The following is a 12,319-nucleotide window of genomic DNA, read 5'->3' as shown; positions in this document are numbered from 1 at the left end:
TTATTATTTAGCTTATTTTTACTATTATTATTGTACTTTTTGGTACTATTCATGAGTCTCGCTGTCAGCTAACTTGTAGCCTTTTATCTACTGTACTTTCAACAAAAACTTTTCAATTTCAACAAAATAAACGAATCTCAAACATACTTTAGTATCAATTTCTCCAATTTTTTTTATACATTCATAAATAACCCTATTGTCTAATCAAAAACCAATTTAATAAAATTCAAACTAACGATCGCATAAGGTGAATAAACAGTTTTCAATAAAATATATATATATATATATATATAGTTATTAATAGTTATTATTATCTTCTAAAAAAAAGTTATTATGTAAAAAATGATAATAATAATAATAATTCAAAATTACCTTAAACATGACATCATTTACTACTCTCTCTTATTTTGCTCCACCATACTTCTAAAGCTCCTTAGTACATTCAAAAGATAAGTGTGTGGGGCAAAAGGATCCTGGTGGGAACGTGGGCCTTTTGGGCCTTGTTAGGGAAGGCCGACCTGACCCTGGGGTTAGAGATTGTTGGTGCTATGGGTCGGCCTATACGCCGAGGATCCGAGGAGCCAGGATGGTTTTCCCCTGACCGATATCAAAGAACCCGAGACTTCATGGTAAAGGTTAGGGAATGACACGGTCAAGGCCAGGTGGTTAAAGGAGAGAACCCTTTATTGTCCTATAAGCGCCGATGTTGGAAGTATATCAAAGGTAAAGGCTGCTACCTCCACATTAAAGACGCACCTACCACCCCGGCCGCATTAATGAGGAAGTGACACTTAAACGTGGAAGGGAAACTTCTAGTCGTTCAAAGGCACTAAGAGAAGAAATATCTAGGCTAAGGGAGGAATTGGGGGCAACACGTGGATAAAGTATTAAAAAGAGGAGTATTTAAGGAGGGACCTAGGACAAAAACGGGACGGAACTTTTTGTAACCTAAAAAGAAAAGGAAAAAGAGAGAGAGATAATATAAGAACATTTCTCGCTTACGTCAGGAGGCCATTTACATTACTCCTTTTTGTTTCCAAGACTTGCAATCTTTAGTTTGTCATTTCATCCTCATACACTTCTAACCCGGGTTTCAAGCCCACACTCTACAAATTCATATTGTTTAAAAATTTCATTGGCTGCCATAACTGTTTGGCCCAGTGCAATTGTGCACTTACAATAAGGTTATTGATTCTCCACAAAAAAAAAGAAAAAGAAAAAGATAAGGTTATATTCACATATCATCCAACATAAGTAAAATACATCCTACGTGTCATTGGGGAGAACCAAATTACATTTTGATTTTTTTTTAAATAGAGAAGAAAAACGTTAGGAGAAAATATATTTTGTGGATGTTTGGTTGGAGTGAAGAATGGAGAGAAAGTTGGTAAGGTCTGAATGTTTTCTCTCAAATCTCACCAAAAAGTTCCCTCTCAAATAAATATAAAACTGAAAGAAAAATGTTCAATATATTGAGTTGAAGAAAATGTCCATGTGCATTTGCACATGCGTTTGTCATTTATTGCCACTTTGCCTCTTCTTTTTTTATCCCTTGATTTTTGTTTTTGCCTCTCCGTTGTACTATTTGTGGCTGATTTTTTGTTCCTTTATTCTTTTTTTTTTTTGCTTTTTTTTCCTTTTCTTTTTTATCTTTTCTTGTAATTCTCTTTAGATTTTTTATTTTTTGTGCTCATCTTCCTCTCATTTTATTTGAAGTGTTCATTCACAATTTTCTTTTAAAAGAATGTGTGCGTTACTTTTTTGTTTTATTTTAATGGTGGCATAATTGTAAATTTATACTAACTTCATTTTTCATATTCTCATTTTCCTTCTCAACTAAATAAATAAGTTTTCTATATCTCCACTTTTTTATCTTCTCAATCAAACACAAATAAGGGAAAACTAATATCTTCTATACTTCCACTTTTCTATCCCTTCCCCATTTTTTATCTCTCATTCCCACTTTTCAACCCCTCCAACCAAATGATCCCTGAATATGATAAAAAATACATAATTTTTTAACTTATTTTTAAAATTAATACACTTTATAAAAAGTGAATTGAATTCATGCTTCTTTTTTTCTTTTTTTTTGTAAAGAATTGAATTCATGCTTTCAAGATTTGAAAATCATGAATTTAATGTTGCGTCCAGTTTTTCAGTAATGTTGTGTATTTGTGTCTCATAAGTCATACCTTAATGGGACACTTGTTCTCTTTTCTTTCTCTTAATTTCCTATTGAAAAAAAAATCTGAAAATTATAAGTTTATATTACAATTTCAAAATTAGTCGTGAATATTTGAATAGGACGAATTGTCCCGTAGATATATTTATTTTGGAACAAAACAATAAAAATTGAGGATTCACTCTTTTAACATTTCAATATAAAATAATGAGTTCGGGTCACGTTTTACATGTTACAATTTTCGAATAAGTTTCATAAATTTAATATTTTCAATATTTTTTTATTAAAATAAAAATTTCAGCCAAATCAAGCTTAAATTGCCTACCGCTACCAAATCAAAGCTAAAAATTCACAACGAAACTGAGACCATACAAAATTCAAATCTATCTATTTGGGCTTGTGCTCCAGCCCCGCCCGGCCCTTACACGCTTTTCTCACTAAGGTCCAAAGCCAATCTTGAATCCATGGACCGACACTGTGCCACGTTTCAATGTGAAAAAAATAAAATAAATCTTGTTTCCATTTCCAACCAGTTCCAACTTCCAACTAACTTACCTTACCTAGACCAAATTCAACTATAACTTGGTTCTCAAATTGTCAATGGCTTCTGTTCTGTGCTCAGCAACCATAACTTCCTTCAATGCTACACCAAAACCAGGTCTCTCTCTTTCTCTCTCTCAATACCCTGTAGTTACTTAATTTAGCAAATTCATTGTTTACTTCTTTTTTGCTAAGGAATTGTCTGTTCATTCAAATGATCAGGGAAGTGTATGAGCAATGATAACAATCAAAAGCATGCTCAATATGATGTGTTCCAAAATTCTCCAGCTGCTAAATTTGGCAAAGTGAAAGCTAAGGTCCTGCCTTTTCACATTTAAATCAGTTCCAATTGCTGGGTTCTTTATGGTATTTAAATTTGCACCTCAGTGGATAATATAATTGAGATGTTTATTGGTAAGAATATATATTGCATTTTTTATTTTTTTTTGTTTGCATATTATGATTTTGATTTTGTGTTTCTCTTTTCATGATTTCATCCTTATCCAAGTAGGCTGCAAAAAGTAATCAAAGTGGCAAATCGAAAAGCGTTATTTGTGCTGATTGTGAGGGAAATGGTAAGCTTAAAGTAGATGGTACATCTTTGATTATCAAAAGATAAACAAATAAAATTGGTACATCTGAGAATACAAGTCCTTTCCGTTTGATCTTTGTTCACTAATTTAAGATGACTATGGGACTTACTATTGAATGGTTTGTGTTGCTGTTGCACTTAAAAGCATTTTAGTGAACTAACTACATGTTTCCGATGATGAAGGAGTAGAAAATTTCAAAAGAGAATAAATTCTGTGGTCATTTGAAAGAGTGCTCATACTTCCAAGTTATGGAAGAAGAAAAGAAACAATTGAAAAAGTATGGAGGTTATATATATATATATATATATATATATATATATAAAATGTGTACAATGGGCATGCAGGTGCAATTCAATGTTCGCAATGCAAAGGTAGTGGAGTGAACTCTGTTGACATTTTCAATGGACAGTTCAAAGCTGGTGACTCGTGTTGGCTTTGCGGGTAACTACTTCCAGTTACTTCCTCTTTTGTATTTATTTTTTGTTTTTATTGCCATTGCATGTGTTATCTGACTACTGCTGGTAAAAATACCATATCACTGCCCTTGTGATCTTATACAATGATTACAATTTCAAGGATGATCCAAAAAAAAAAATTTACAATTTCAAGGGTGGAGACTGGAAAGAATGCTCATATTTGAGGGGAGAGGAAGAGGAGGGATCATTTAGCTTGCACATAGCACATACAAACATAATTAAAACTATACAATCCTGTTGCTTATCATTATTACTATAATTTCTTTCCCTCTCAGTGGTAAAAAGGAGATGTTATGTGGAAATTGCAATGGAGCGGGTTTCCTTGGAGGTTTCATGAGCACCTTTGATGAATAGATTTTTTGTTGTTTTTCTGCTATTTCCAAAGAATAGAAGTTGAGAGGTGGATGATGAAGCAGGAGTGCTTGTGCCATATGTGGAAGTACGATTTGGTCCTCAGTAGTCAGTACCCCAGAGCAAGTGTATGTCAGTGAACAAATGTATATCAACAAAGGTTTTTCTTGGAGCATGTATAGTTTTTGTATGATATTGTGGCATGTAAATCCTTTCCCTGTTTTCGTCTAAATATTGGGCATGTATCATGTATGTTAGAAAGTACACCGGTGCTAAAGCAAGCAGAAGACAATGATAGTTTCCCCCTACCCATTCCTGTGAGAACTAAACCTACTCACTACTGTGAAGGCTAGATTTCTGTCTGTAATTTCTTCTCATTCGTATTACATCACCAGGTTATGTGTTTAGGGTAGGAGATTGGAGGATTCTGCAATCTGCAGTGGCAGTGTCAGTTTGGAAAAACGATTGTATGTATTTTAAATCCAGAAAATTGATTAAAATTCTCATTCCATAAATTTCACGTATAGCATTTTTCATTTATTTAAAATTCCGTAGTCCATAGTCCTTATGATTACTAAATTTCAATAAGAAAAAATTATTTCGAATGTGCATATTGGATGTTAATACTTAACAGCTCTTCATGAACTCATCCATTTGTTGTTGGAGCAAGCGAGTTGCCTCAGATTTAGGATGAAACACATGAAACACATGCGGCTCTCCCTCAGTCTCCACCAGCCTCACCACTTCAACCCCTTTCTTCTTCAAAAATTCTGCATACATAACTCCCCTTTCCTTCAAGAAGTCCAAGCCAGCCACAAAAACCACCACAGTAGGAAATTGACACCATTCAGATGCAGACAATTCTGCCTTCTCAAAATTACAACCAAAGTAATCACGGTTTGATCCTTCTGGTATACTTAGTCCCCAGAACATGTCATTGCTTGCCACATTCCCTGCTTCTCCTTCAGCCATCTCATTCTCAGTCCTCTTCTCGCTCCCAAAATAAGGATGTATCAACAACAATCCCTTGATTTTTACATTACAAGTTTTGTTCTGAATTGCTTTGATGGCAAGATGGTGTGCAATGTTCCCCCCAGCACTGTCGCCAGAGAGAAACACACGTGAAAGGTCAGCTTGCTCAAGCCATGGTTCAGACCTTACTTGGTGACTAAGCCAATCTAGTGAGCTATAACAATCTTCATATGCTATAGGGAGACGATTTTCTGGAGCTAAACGATAGTCAACAGAGAGAACAATGGATTGTGATGCCACAGAGAAATCTCCCAGGAAATGATGGTAGCCAAGCCATGTACTCGAGCCAATGCAAAAGCCACCACCGTGGAAATAAACCACAACAGGAAGCTTACTTGAGAACCCCTGAGTAGGAGTACTAGGAAGAAATAACCTTCCAGCAATTGGCTTTGATGAGTCAATGATCACATCCTTGAACTTGTGTCCATTAATTGATTCAGTTGAGGCCGGGACAATCTCAGGATCAAAGCGTTTTACAGACCCATCAGAAAAGACTTGAAGGTAACCAGGTGCTTCTGCTATTATGGACATTGTTCTTACAAAGGCGGAGGGAGAATGGAACACAAAGTTCTCTGTCTTGTTTCTAAGAGTTTGTGGGGGTAGTTATAATAGGTTCGTTGGAAATGTGCTAACTAAAATAAAGCTTTAGTATAATGGCAATGGGTTGGTCATGACAAGTGCATTGGGAATTTGGGAGTCTGTTTGTGAGAAGTTAGGTTGGAACTTTGAAGTCTTTGAGATTGTTGGTTGATGGAATGGTAGAATGACCACAAGGAACATGCCAGGTAGCGGTTGTAGTTGAACTCTTATGACCTTCTGCTTATGATGCTTAAAACTGCCCCACTTGTTACTGGAGATCCATTATTTGGGAACTATTTTACAGAAATAGAAATGTTTATTGAACAATTTTTTTTTTATAAAAAAAATTCAATAGTTGGGAGAGAGTGATTTGAATACTGAACATCTGGAAACAGTAACATACTCTTGACTATTGAACAACATTCTCTCTCTCTTTTTCTTTTCTACAAACCCCAACATACTATTTTTTTCGTTTATTCGCTTTGCAACAAATGTGGAGAAGCAACATGTCCTGTTGTTCCACTCATTTTTGTTTTTAATAAACATAAATAATAATTACAAATTTGTTGAGGGAGACTAGCCTCTGTTTGGGAAGCGCGTTTCCCAGCATAAGTATTTTTTCTTATAGGTTCCGTGCACTGTTCAAAAGACCCACAATCACAAGTACCATATTTAATAACTTTTTCTTTAAAATTGAGTCTCATAGCACTATTCACACATTTAAAAATTATTTTACTCTAGTATTTTTAGCAATAAGTGGTATCCGAATAGGCCCTACAACTTCAACGTTTTTACTTAATCTAAAAACTTGGGCTCTAGCCCTTTTTTTTTTCTTCTTTTTTTTTCAGCTCTACACCCTTTTTGTTTCCTGTTTCATTTTTCTTATCATATTTTCGGGTATTGATGACCACAGAAAGAGGATAGCATTCTCATATGCCAAAAACAATTACCAGCAAGCAGTTCAATAAGAATAAAGAAAGGGGAGGGCAGGCTAATGCACTGGAGAAGGTATTTAGTATCTCAGTGATATATCAAATATCTCTTACAAGGGTGGGCACCCTGGTAAGAGATATATGATACATCACAGTGTCTAAAAATAAAAACTGAATGCAATGACAGTGGCACCTAAACGTAACAAGCCGCAAGACAACATACTAGCGCGAGAAACAACCCTCAAAATTTTGCCAAAAGCAGAAAATGAGAATCAAATAAGAATGATTAAAATTATCAGAGAGAAATACAATCTCAATGAATTCGTCCAGTTACTTTTCATCAAAATCAAAGCCCATCCAAACTCCAAAGTCCAAACCTAGACATAGCCACAGCCAAGATAGCCACATCTACAACAAATGGTTTGGCCAAGGAAAAATCAATGGCAAACCAAATTTTTTCTCTGCATGCTATTGTTCACCTCATTTCACATTGAAAAAACAAAAGTAGGAAAGATCCTCCATTGCACAAACCGATTATAGTCAGCTTTCAGTAAGTAGTGGTCCTTAATACTCAAGCTAAAAACATCATTTTGAAAAAATAGATCAAAAGCATACCAAGATCTGAAATTCTCTACAAAAGAGGGAAAAAAGACTTTCCAAAGTACCATCCAGAAAGTGGTTATTAGCATACAATTGTGTTGGTATCCAGTGACAATGGTAACGGAAATGTACAAGGGAAGGGGAGAGAGATAATTACTCTATAACTATTTGGCTGCTTGTTCTAGGAGAGGAAAATTTTTCAACTCCGTTGCATTATTTTGCAGAGGGGGCAATGAAAACTCACTCACTGTTGAGCTTCCACTCCGAATCTCTTTTACGGCACGCAATGCTGATAATGTTAGCTTCATGTACATGCTCTCCATATTCTCGATTTCTGCGAGCTCTTTGGGAACTTTAAGTTGTTTTTGTTTACTTTCAGTCACAGCCTTGGGATCATTCCCTTCTTCCTTATTGGTTGCTTCAGGACAGCCTGATGGGTCATCATTCTTGGAGAAAAGATTATCAAGCACGCATTCACACTCTTTCACAAGATTGTTAAGCACATCAGTTGAGAAGAATGGTTCTTGCAAGACTTTTTGGATAAAAGGCAGGCGAACAAGAGCACCGCTTCGCTTGTCGTATTTCTTCAGTATCTTCACTAATCCTGTGTATATCATATCACGGCTATTACTAGGAAAGAAAAGAAATGCGCACTATGTTGTCAGAATCTAAATTTAAAATAAATAAAAAAGAGGTCACGAGAGCTGACAGGTTCCACAGTCAAATATTAACCATCCATTTGTTGATCAATTTCTCCTCCAGGCCTCCCAAATTTTTTTTCTCTTCATGACATCTAATTTTGCATATTTATCTCATATCATATCAGGCTAGCTAACTATATACAAATTAACCTTAACCTGGATTTTCAACTGATCCAATTAGTGTTTCTATCAACTGGATTTTAAATTTATACTCTTGCAACCCTTCCTTCAGGATGCAGCTACCCCTTTTTTCCCTATCTTGAACACATAGACAGCAGCCTAGCATATGTACAATAATGTAATCCAAGAAACCAATTGTGCCCAAACATCAATCACATTAATTTGTGACATAGCAACTGTTATTCATCGTAATGTTTTTCTCCTTTTTGTCTGCTTCATTCATGTTTCCCTTTCCCCAAAGAAAAATTCAGAAAAAAATACAAATTTTGTAACAAATGGGTGTTAAGTTACATATTCATGACGATCATAAGATCCTTGACGCTTGCATCAAGGGACACTCATTTTTACCAACTTGAGGAAGTCTATGTTTGCTTAGTATAAGAGGATGCCAAAGTATTCTCATAAACATTAAATAAGCCAAAAAATATAAGAGTACAAGAATTCTGCTCAATTTGTAGGAAAAAATTAACACGGATCAAGAGAAATAGGCTCCCACACCCTCACCCTCTCAAAATGGAATTTATATTCAAGTATGACATTCGGCATGTAATGTATGCATTTTTCAGTGCTAGTAAGGGTTTCAGCTACTTCAAAGGAGAAACAATATATGGTTACTCAAGTTTTTCTTGCAATAATTGTCAAGGATCAAAACAAAACCCATGATATTTCAAAAGTTTATCTCACCACATTGTCTATATTGACCTATATGTAAACATGGTATGCTATCTCATATGATACTAACAGTTTGTTGGATTAGTTCTAGCTTATTATTATTTTGCATATCTATAATTACAAGAATCAATGATTGGTTGTTTCTCACAAGCATTTGCACAATCAGAATTCGAAGTTAGTCCAGACCACACATCTCTATTGACCATATATTACTTATTTATTCACTAATAACATGGCCCTACACATCCAGGAAAGAGAGAAGCACCTGTGTAGTTAAGTGCACTGTAATTCTCTAAGAGAATCATCTCTCCGTGAAAATCCACCACTTCTTTCCCTACTTCAATCAACTCTTCGCTTGAATCTTTGGCCTTTGCTATACTATCTTGCAGCTCCTGCATTCCAAAAACAAGCCCAAACAATTATTTTAAAAGATCACTTTAGAACACTTGCCCATGCATATTAGATCCTTTCCTTGCCAAAGGGCATGCCCCAAAGCAATCAATGTATTCCATATATGTAAAGAATCAAAGAAGGGGAAAAAAAAAAGTAAATGTAGAAATTTCCAGAGACCTTTGAAAAACACAAATAAATCATGTGAAGAGCAAGGTGTTTAGTGCCATCAAATACCAAACAATAAAGCATGATGCTTGGATGGTGGTGCTAAGAATGCATGATTTCGTAGGACAAACAAGGACTTGAACATACATGCAGATCAATTGGGAAAGAAATTAATTTAGATTAAATAAGAGCACCTCAAGGGACATGGAAACTTAAAAAAACTAATATAACGGAAATCGGAATTGATTAAAGTGTAAGAACTAGCAAAGCATTAATTGTGGAATGCAAATTATAATATACCATATGGACACAATGACATTGAACAAATCAAAGAATATGAAATAGTTAACCATCCTCTTTCCTCAAGGAATGGCAATCATTATTGATTGGGCAGTAAACCAAGAAATGGGAATTGATAATTTGATTAAGGCAGGTAGATTGCAGTATATGTATGAGGGGTTTTAAGCTACAACTCCTGGCGGAGTGAGCTAGACTATTGTCTCTTTTGTGTTCTTTTGCTAGTCAATTTTGTCATGACAAAATCATTTCAAAGAAACCAATGACTCTTGCACTTAAAACCAGAGCAGACCATGATCTCTAAGAACAAAAAGTAAATCAATCAAGCAATCTCATCTGCTTCCCATTGCTTTCATTTACACAAAAACCAAAAACAAACCCATTTTTTATTATTAATATATTTTTTAAAATCAGCTTTCCAATTATTCTTCTTCATTCATGATATCTTGTTGCAGGGACCACATCCGAATCTCATATTCAATATGGTCATTTAAATTGCCATTAAAAACACATATACTTCAAAAAATTTAAAAACCCAAAAACGCAAACGCTCTCAAAGAAAAACTCAATCCTCCATAACATTCTAAACAGGAAAGTACCCATAAACAAACAATTCCTCAATTTCCCATATTTCTAAAAGACAAAAAAAAAAAAAAAAACACATTACCTTCCATCTAATAACGTATTCCTCCTCCTTGTCGACAAAGAAAGCGTTGAACTTGTCGATCTCGACCTCCAAAAGCCTGAGAAAATCGACGAGCTCCTTCGACACCTGGGTTTCGCTGTCTTCGTCGGCTGTGGAAGTGGGGTGGTCCAATCTGCGGCGTTTATTGTTGGGTTGATGGGTCGGGTAAATAAGCTTAAGCTGCTTTTTGAGGTCCTTGTAGGACAAGAACTTGTCTTGCCACTCCGGCAGAGTTTCCTCGATAAGGTTGCTTAGGATTTTCCAGAACTTCATTTTGTCGCCGCGCCGCCACAAAACCAGAGATTGCAGTTTGCAAAGGTTCGATAGTGTTAATGTATAGTTTTTTTTTTTTGATAAGAACAGAACTGTTGTTGACGTTGTTATTATGTTTATAGTTATCCGTATCTCATCATGTGGTTGAGATTGGAATATTCGGAAGGAAGGTGTGAATTCGGGAATATACTCTTTTTATTTGACACAGCAACAGGATAATCTTTCGGAATTATTCTCTACCACTTCTACTTGCCCCCTCTTCCCTATTCTCTCTCCCTCTCTCTCGCTCTCTCTCTCTCTCTCTCCAACCAACGTCCCAAAAAAGAAAAAGAAAAAAAAAAAAAAAACCCCTTTTTTTTAATAGAATTGGATAATTATCCATTATTATTAATTATAATTATATTTTTATATGGAACTATCTATTTAGTATCAAGAGTGGACATCATATGTTAAAATTCTTTATAAAAAAATCTATTATTTAGAGAAAATATGACATAAAAATAATAAAATGATATATTTTCTAACTTAGAAGTTAGAAATCGATATTCTAATAAAAGATTTAAGGACTATTTTTTATATTTTTTATTTAGAGAGTTTCAAATCCTACATAATTACAATATTAGGAATTCTATCTTAACAATTGTCCCTAAGAAACTCAATAATAAGATCAAAGATTTAAATATAGATTTTTTTTATAAAAAAAAAAAAAAAAAACATCCTCAGAGGTTATTATTTTGTTTGTCAAAATTTTTCATTCATGCCAGTTTTATGTTCATTTTTTTGTGTTGGGTTTTAATGTCTTATCACATGCTTGACTATTTGAATGCACCAACATTATTATTTTTTATTTATCCACTTATGCTATGTCTCTTTATAGCCTTAGGTGTAGTTAGGGGTGTGTAGCCAACCCACCAACCCGCCAAAATCAACCTAACCCAACCCAACTCACTGAGTTAGGTCGGTTGTTAGGGGTTGGCAGGTTAGGTTGGGTTATGCAAATTTATTTTTAACAGTGAGTTAGGTTGGGTTCGAGACATAACAATCACAAACCCGCCTAACCTGACCTGACCAACCTATTATTTAAATTTTAAATTATATATTTAAAAATATATTATATAATTAATAATTTTTTATTTAATTTTTTTCCCTATTCGGCTCTTCCTGTATAAAATCCAATTAACTCACAGACCCTAACAATCTTATTTCTCTCTCTGCCACCTCTCACTTCCACTCCACTTCTGTTTGTTTATAACTGAGTTTAGATACTAGTTCATATATATATATTGTTTATAAACTGAGATGAATATATTTTGTTTATAACCGAGTTGAAATATTAGTTCATGTATATTTTGTTTATAGGTATACATGTATAAAACTGCTTATATGAACTTGATGTTGCATCAAGTAATGTTGTAACCAAGTTTCTAAGATATTAAAGTAGTATTTATATTTATAATTTATTGATAATATAAATAGTATACTGTGTAAAAACTATATATACTGTGTAAATTTAATTTGTATAAATTCATAAACAAAAATAATTCTATTTGAGTACCTCAAATAATATAATTTTAAATATAATTTATTTATTAATTACTAGTATAGATTTGTGAATGTGTACATTTTTTTATTAGTGGTGTTTTACTACATATTAAAAAATAATAAGTG

At 34.2% G+C, this 12,319-nt stretch overlaps 3 protein-coding genes across 3 annotated transcripts; 1 reads left to right on the top strand and 2 right to left on the bottom strand.

Annotated features, from left to right (window-relative positions):
• The first annotated feature begins 2,690 nt into the window (after positions 1 to 2,690).
• On the top strand, positions 2,691 to 4,447 carry LOC142622292 (protein BUNDLE SHEATH DEFECTIVE 2, chloroplastic-like). The gene is made up of 5 exons (XM_075795738.1): positions 2,691 to 2,840; positions 2,945 to 3,039; positions 3,234 to 3,297; positions 3,660 to 3,756; positions 4,067 to 4,447. Exons 1-5 carry the CDS (start codon positions 2,783 to 2,785, stop codon positions 4,143 to 4,145), a joined length of 393 nt encoding a protein of 130 aa, XP_075651853.1. The 5' UTR covers positions 2,691 to 2,782; the 3' UTR covers positions 4,146 to 4,447.
• A 322-nt stretch (positions 4,448 to 4,769) lies between these two features.
• Positions 4,770 to 5,875, bottom strand: LOC142622642 (putative carboxylesterase 6). The gene has a single exon (XM_075796162.1). The coding sequence runs from the start codon at positions 5,703 to 5,705 to the stop codon at positions 4,770 to 4,772; it is 936 nt and encodes a 311-aa protein (XP_075652277.1). The 5' UTR covers positions 5,706 to 5,875.
• A 1,398-nt stretch (positions 5,876 to 7,273) lies between these two features.
• Positions 7,274 to 10,969, bottom strand: LOC142621572 (SPX domain-containing protein 1-like). Its single transcript, XM_075794865.1, has 3 exons — positions 10,361 to 10,969; positions 9,104 to 9,230; positions 7,274 to 7,889 (listed from the first exon to the last, which is right to left on the bottom strand). The coding sequence occupies exons 1-3, from the start codon at positions 10,649 to 10,651 to the stop codon at positions 7,450 to 7,452; spliced, it is 858 nt and encodes a 285-aa protein (XP_075650980.1). The 5' UTR covers positions 10,652 to 10,969; the 3' UTR covers positions 7,274 to 7,449.
• Between the last annotated feature and the right edge of the window lie 1,350 nt (positions 10,970 to 12,319).

This window comes from Castanea sativa, chromosome 1, assembly GCF_040712315.1.
Source record: "Castanea sativa cultivar Marrone di Chiusa Pesio chromosome 1, ASM4071231v1".
NCBI classification, from domain to species: Eukaryota; Viridiplantae; Streptophyta; class Magnoliopsida; order Fagales; family Fagaceae; genus Castanea; species Castanea sativa.
This window is presented reverse-complemented; position numbering and strand designations above follow the sequence as displayed.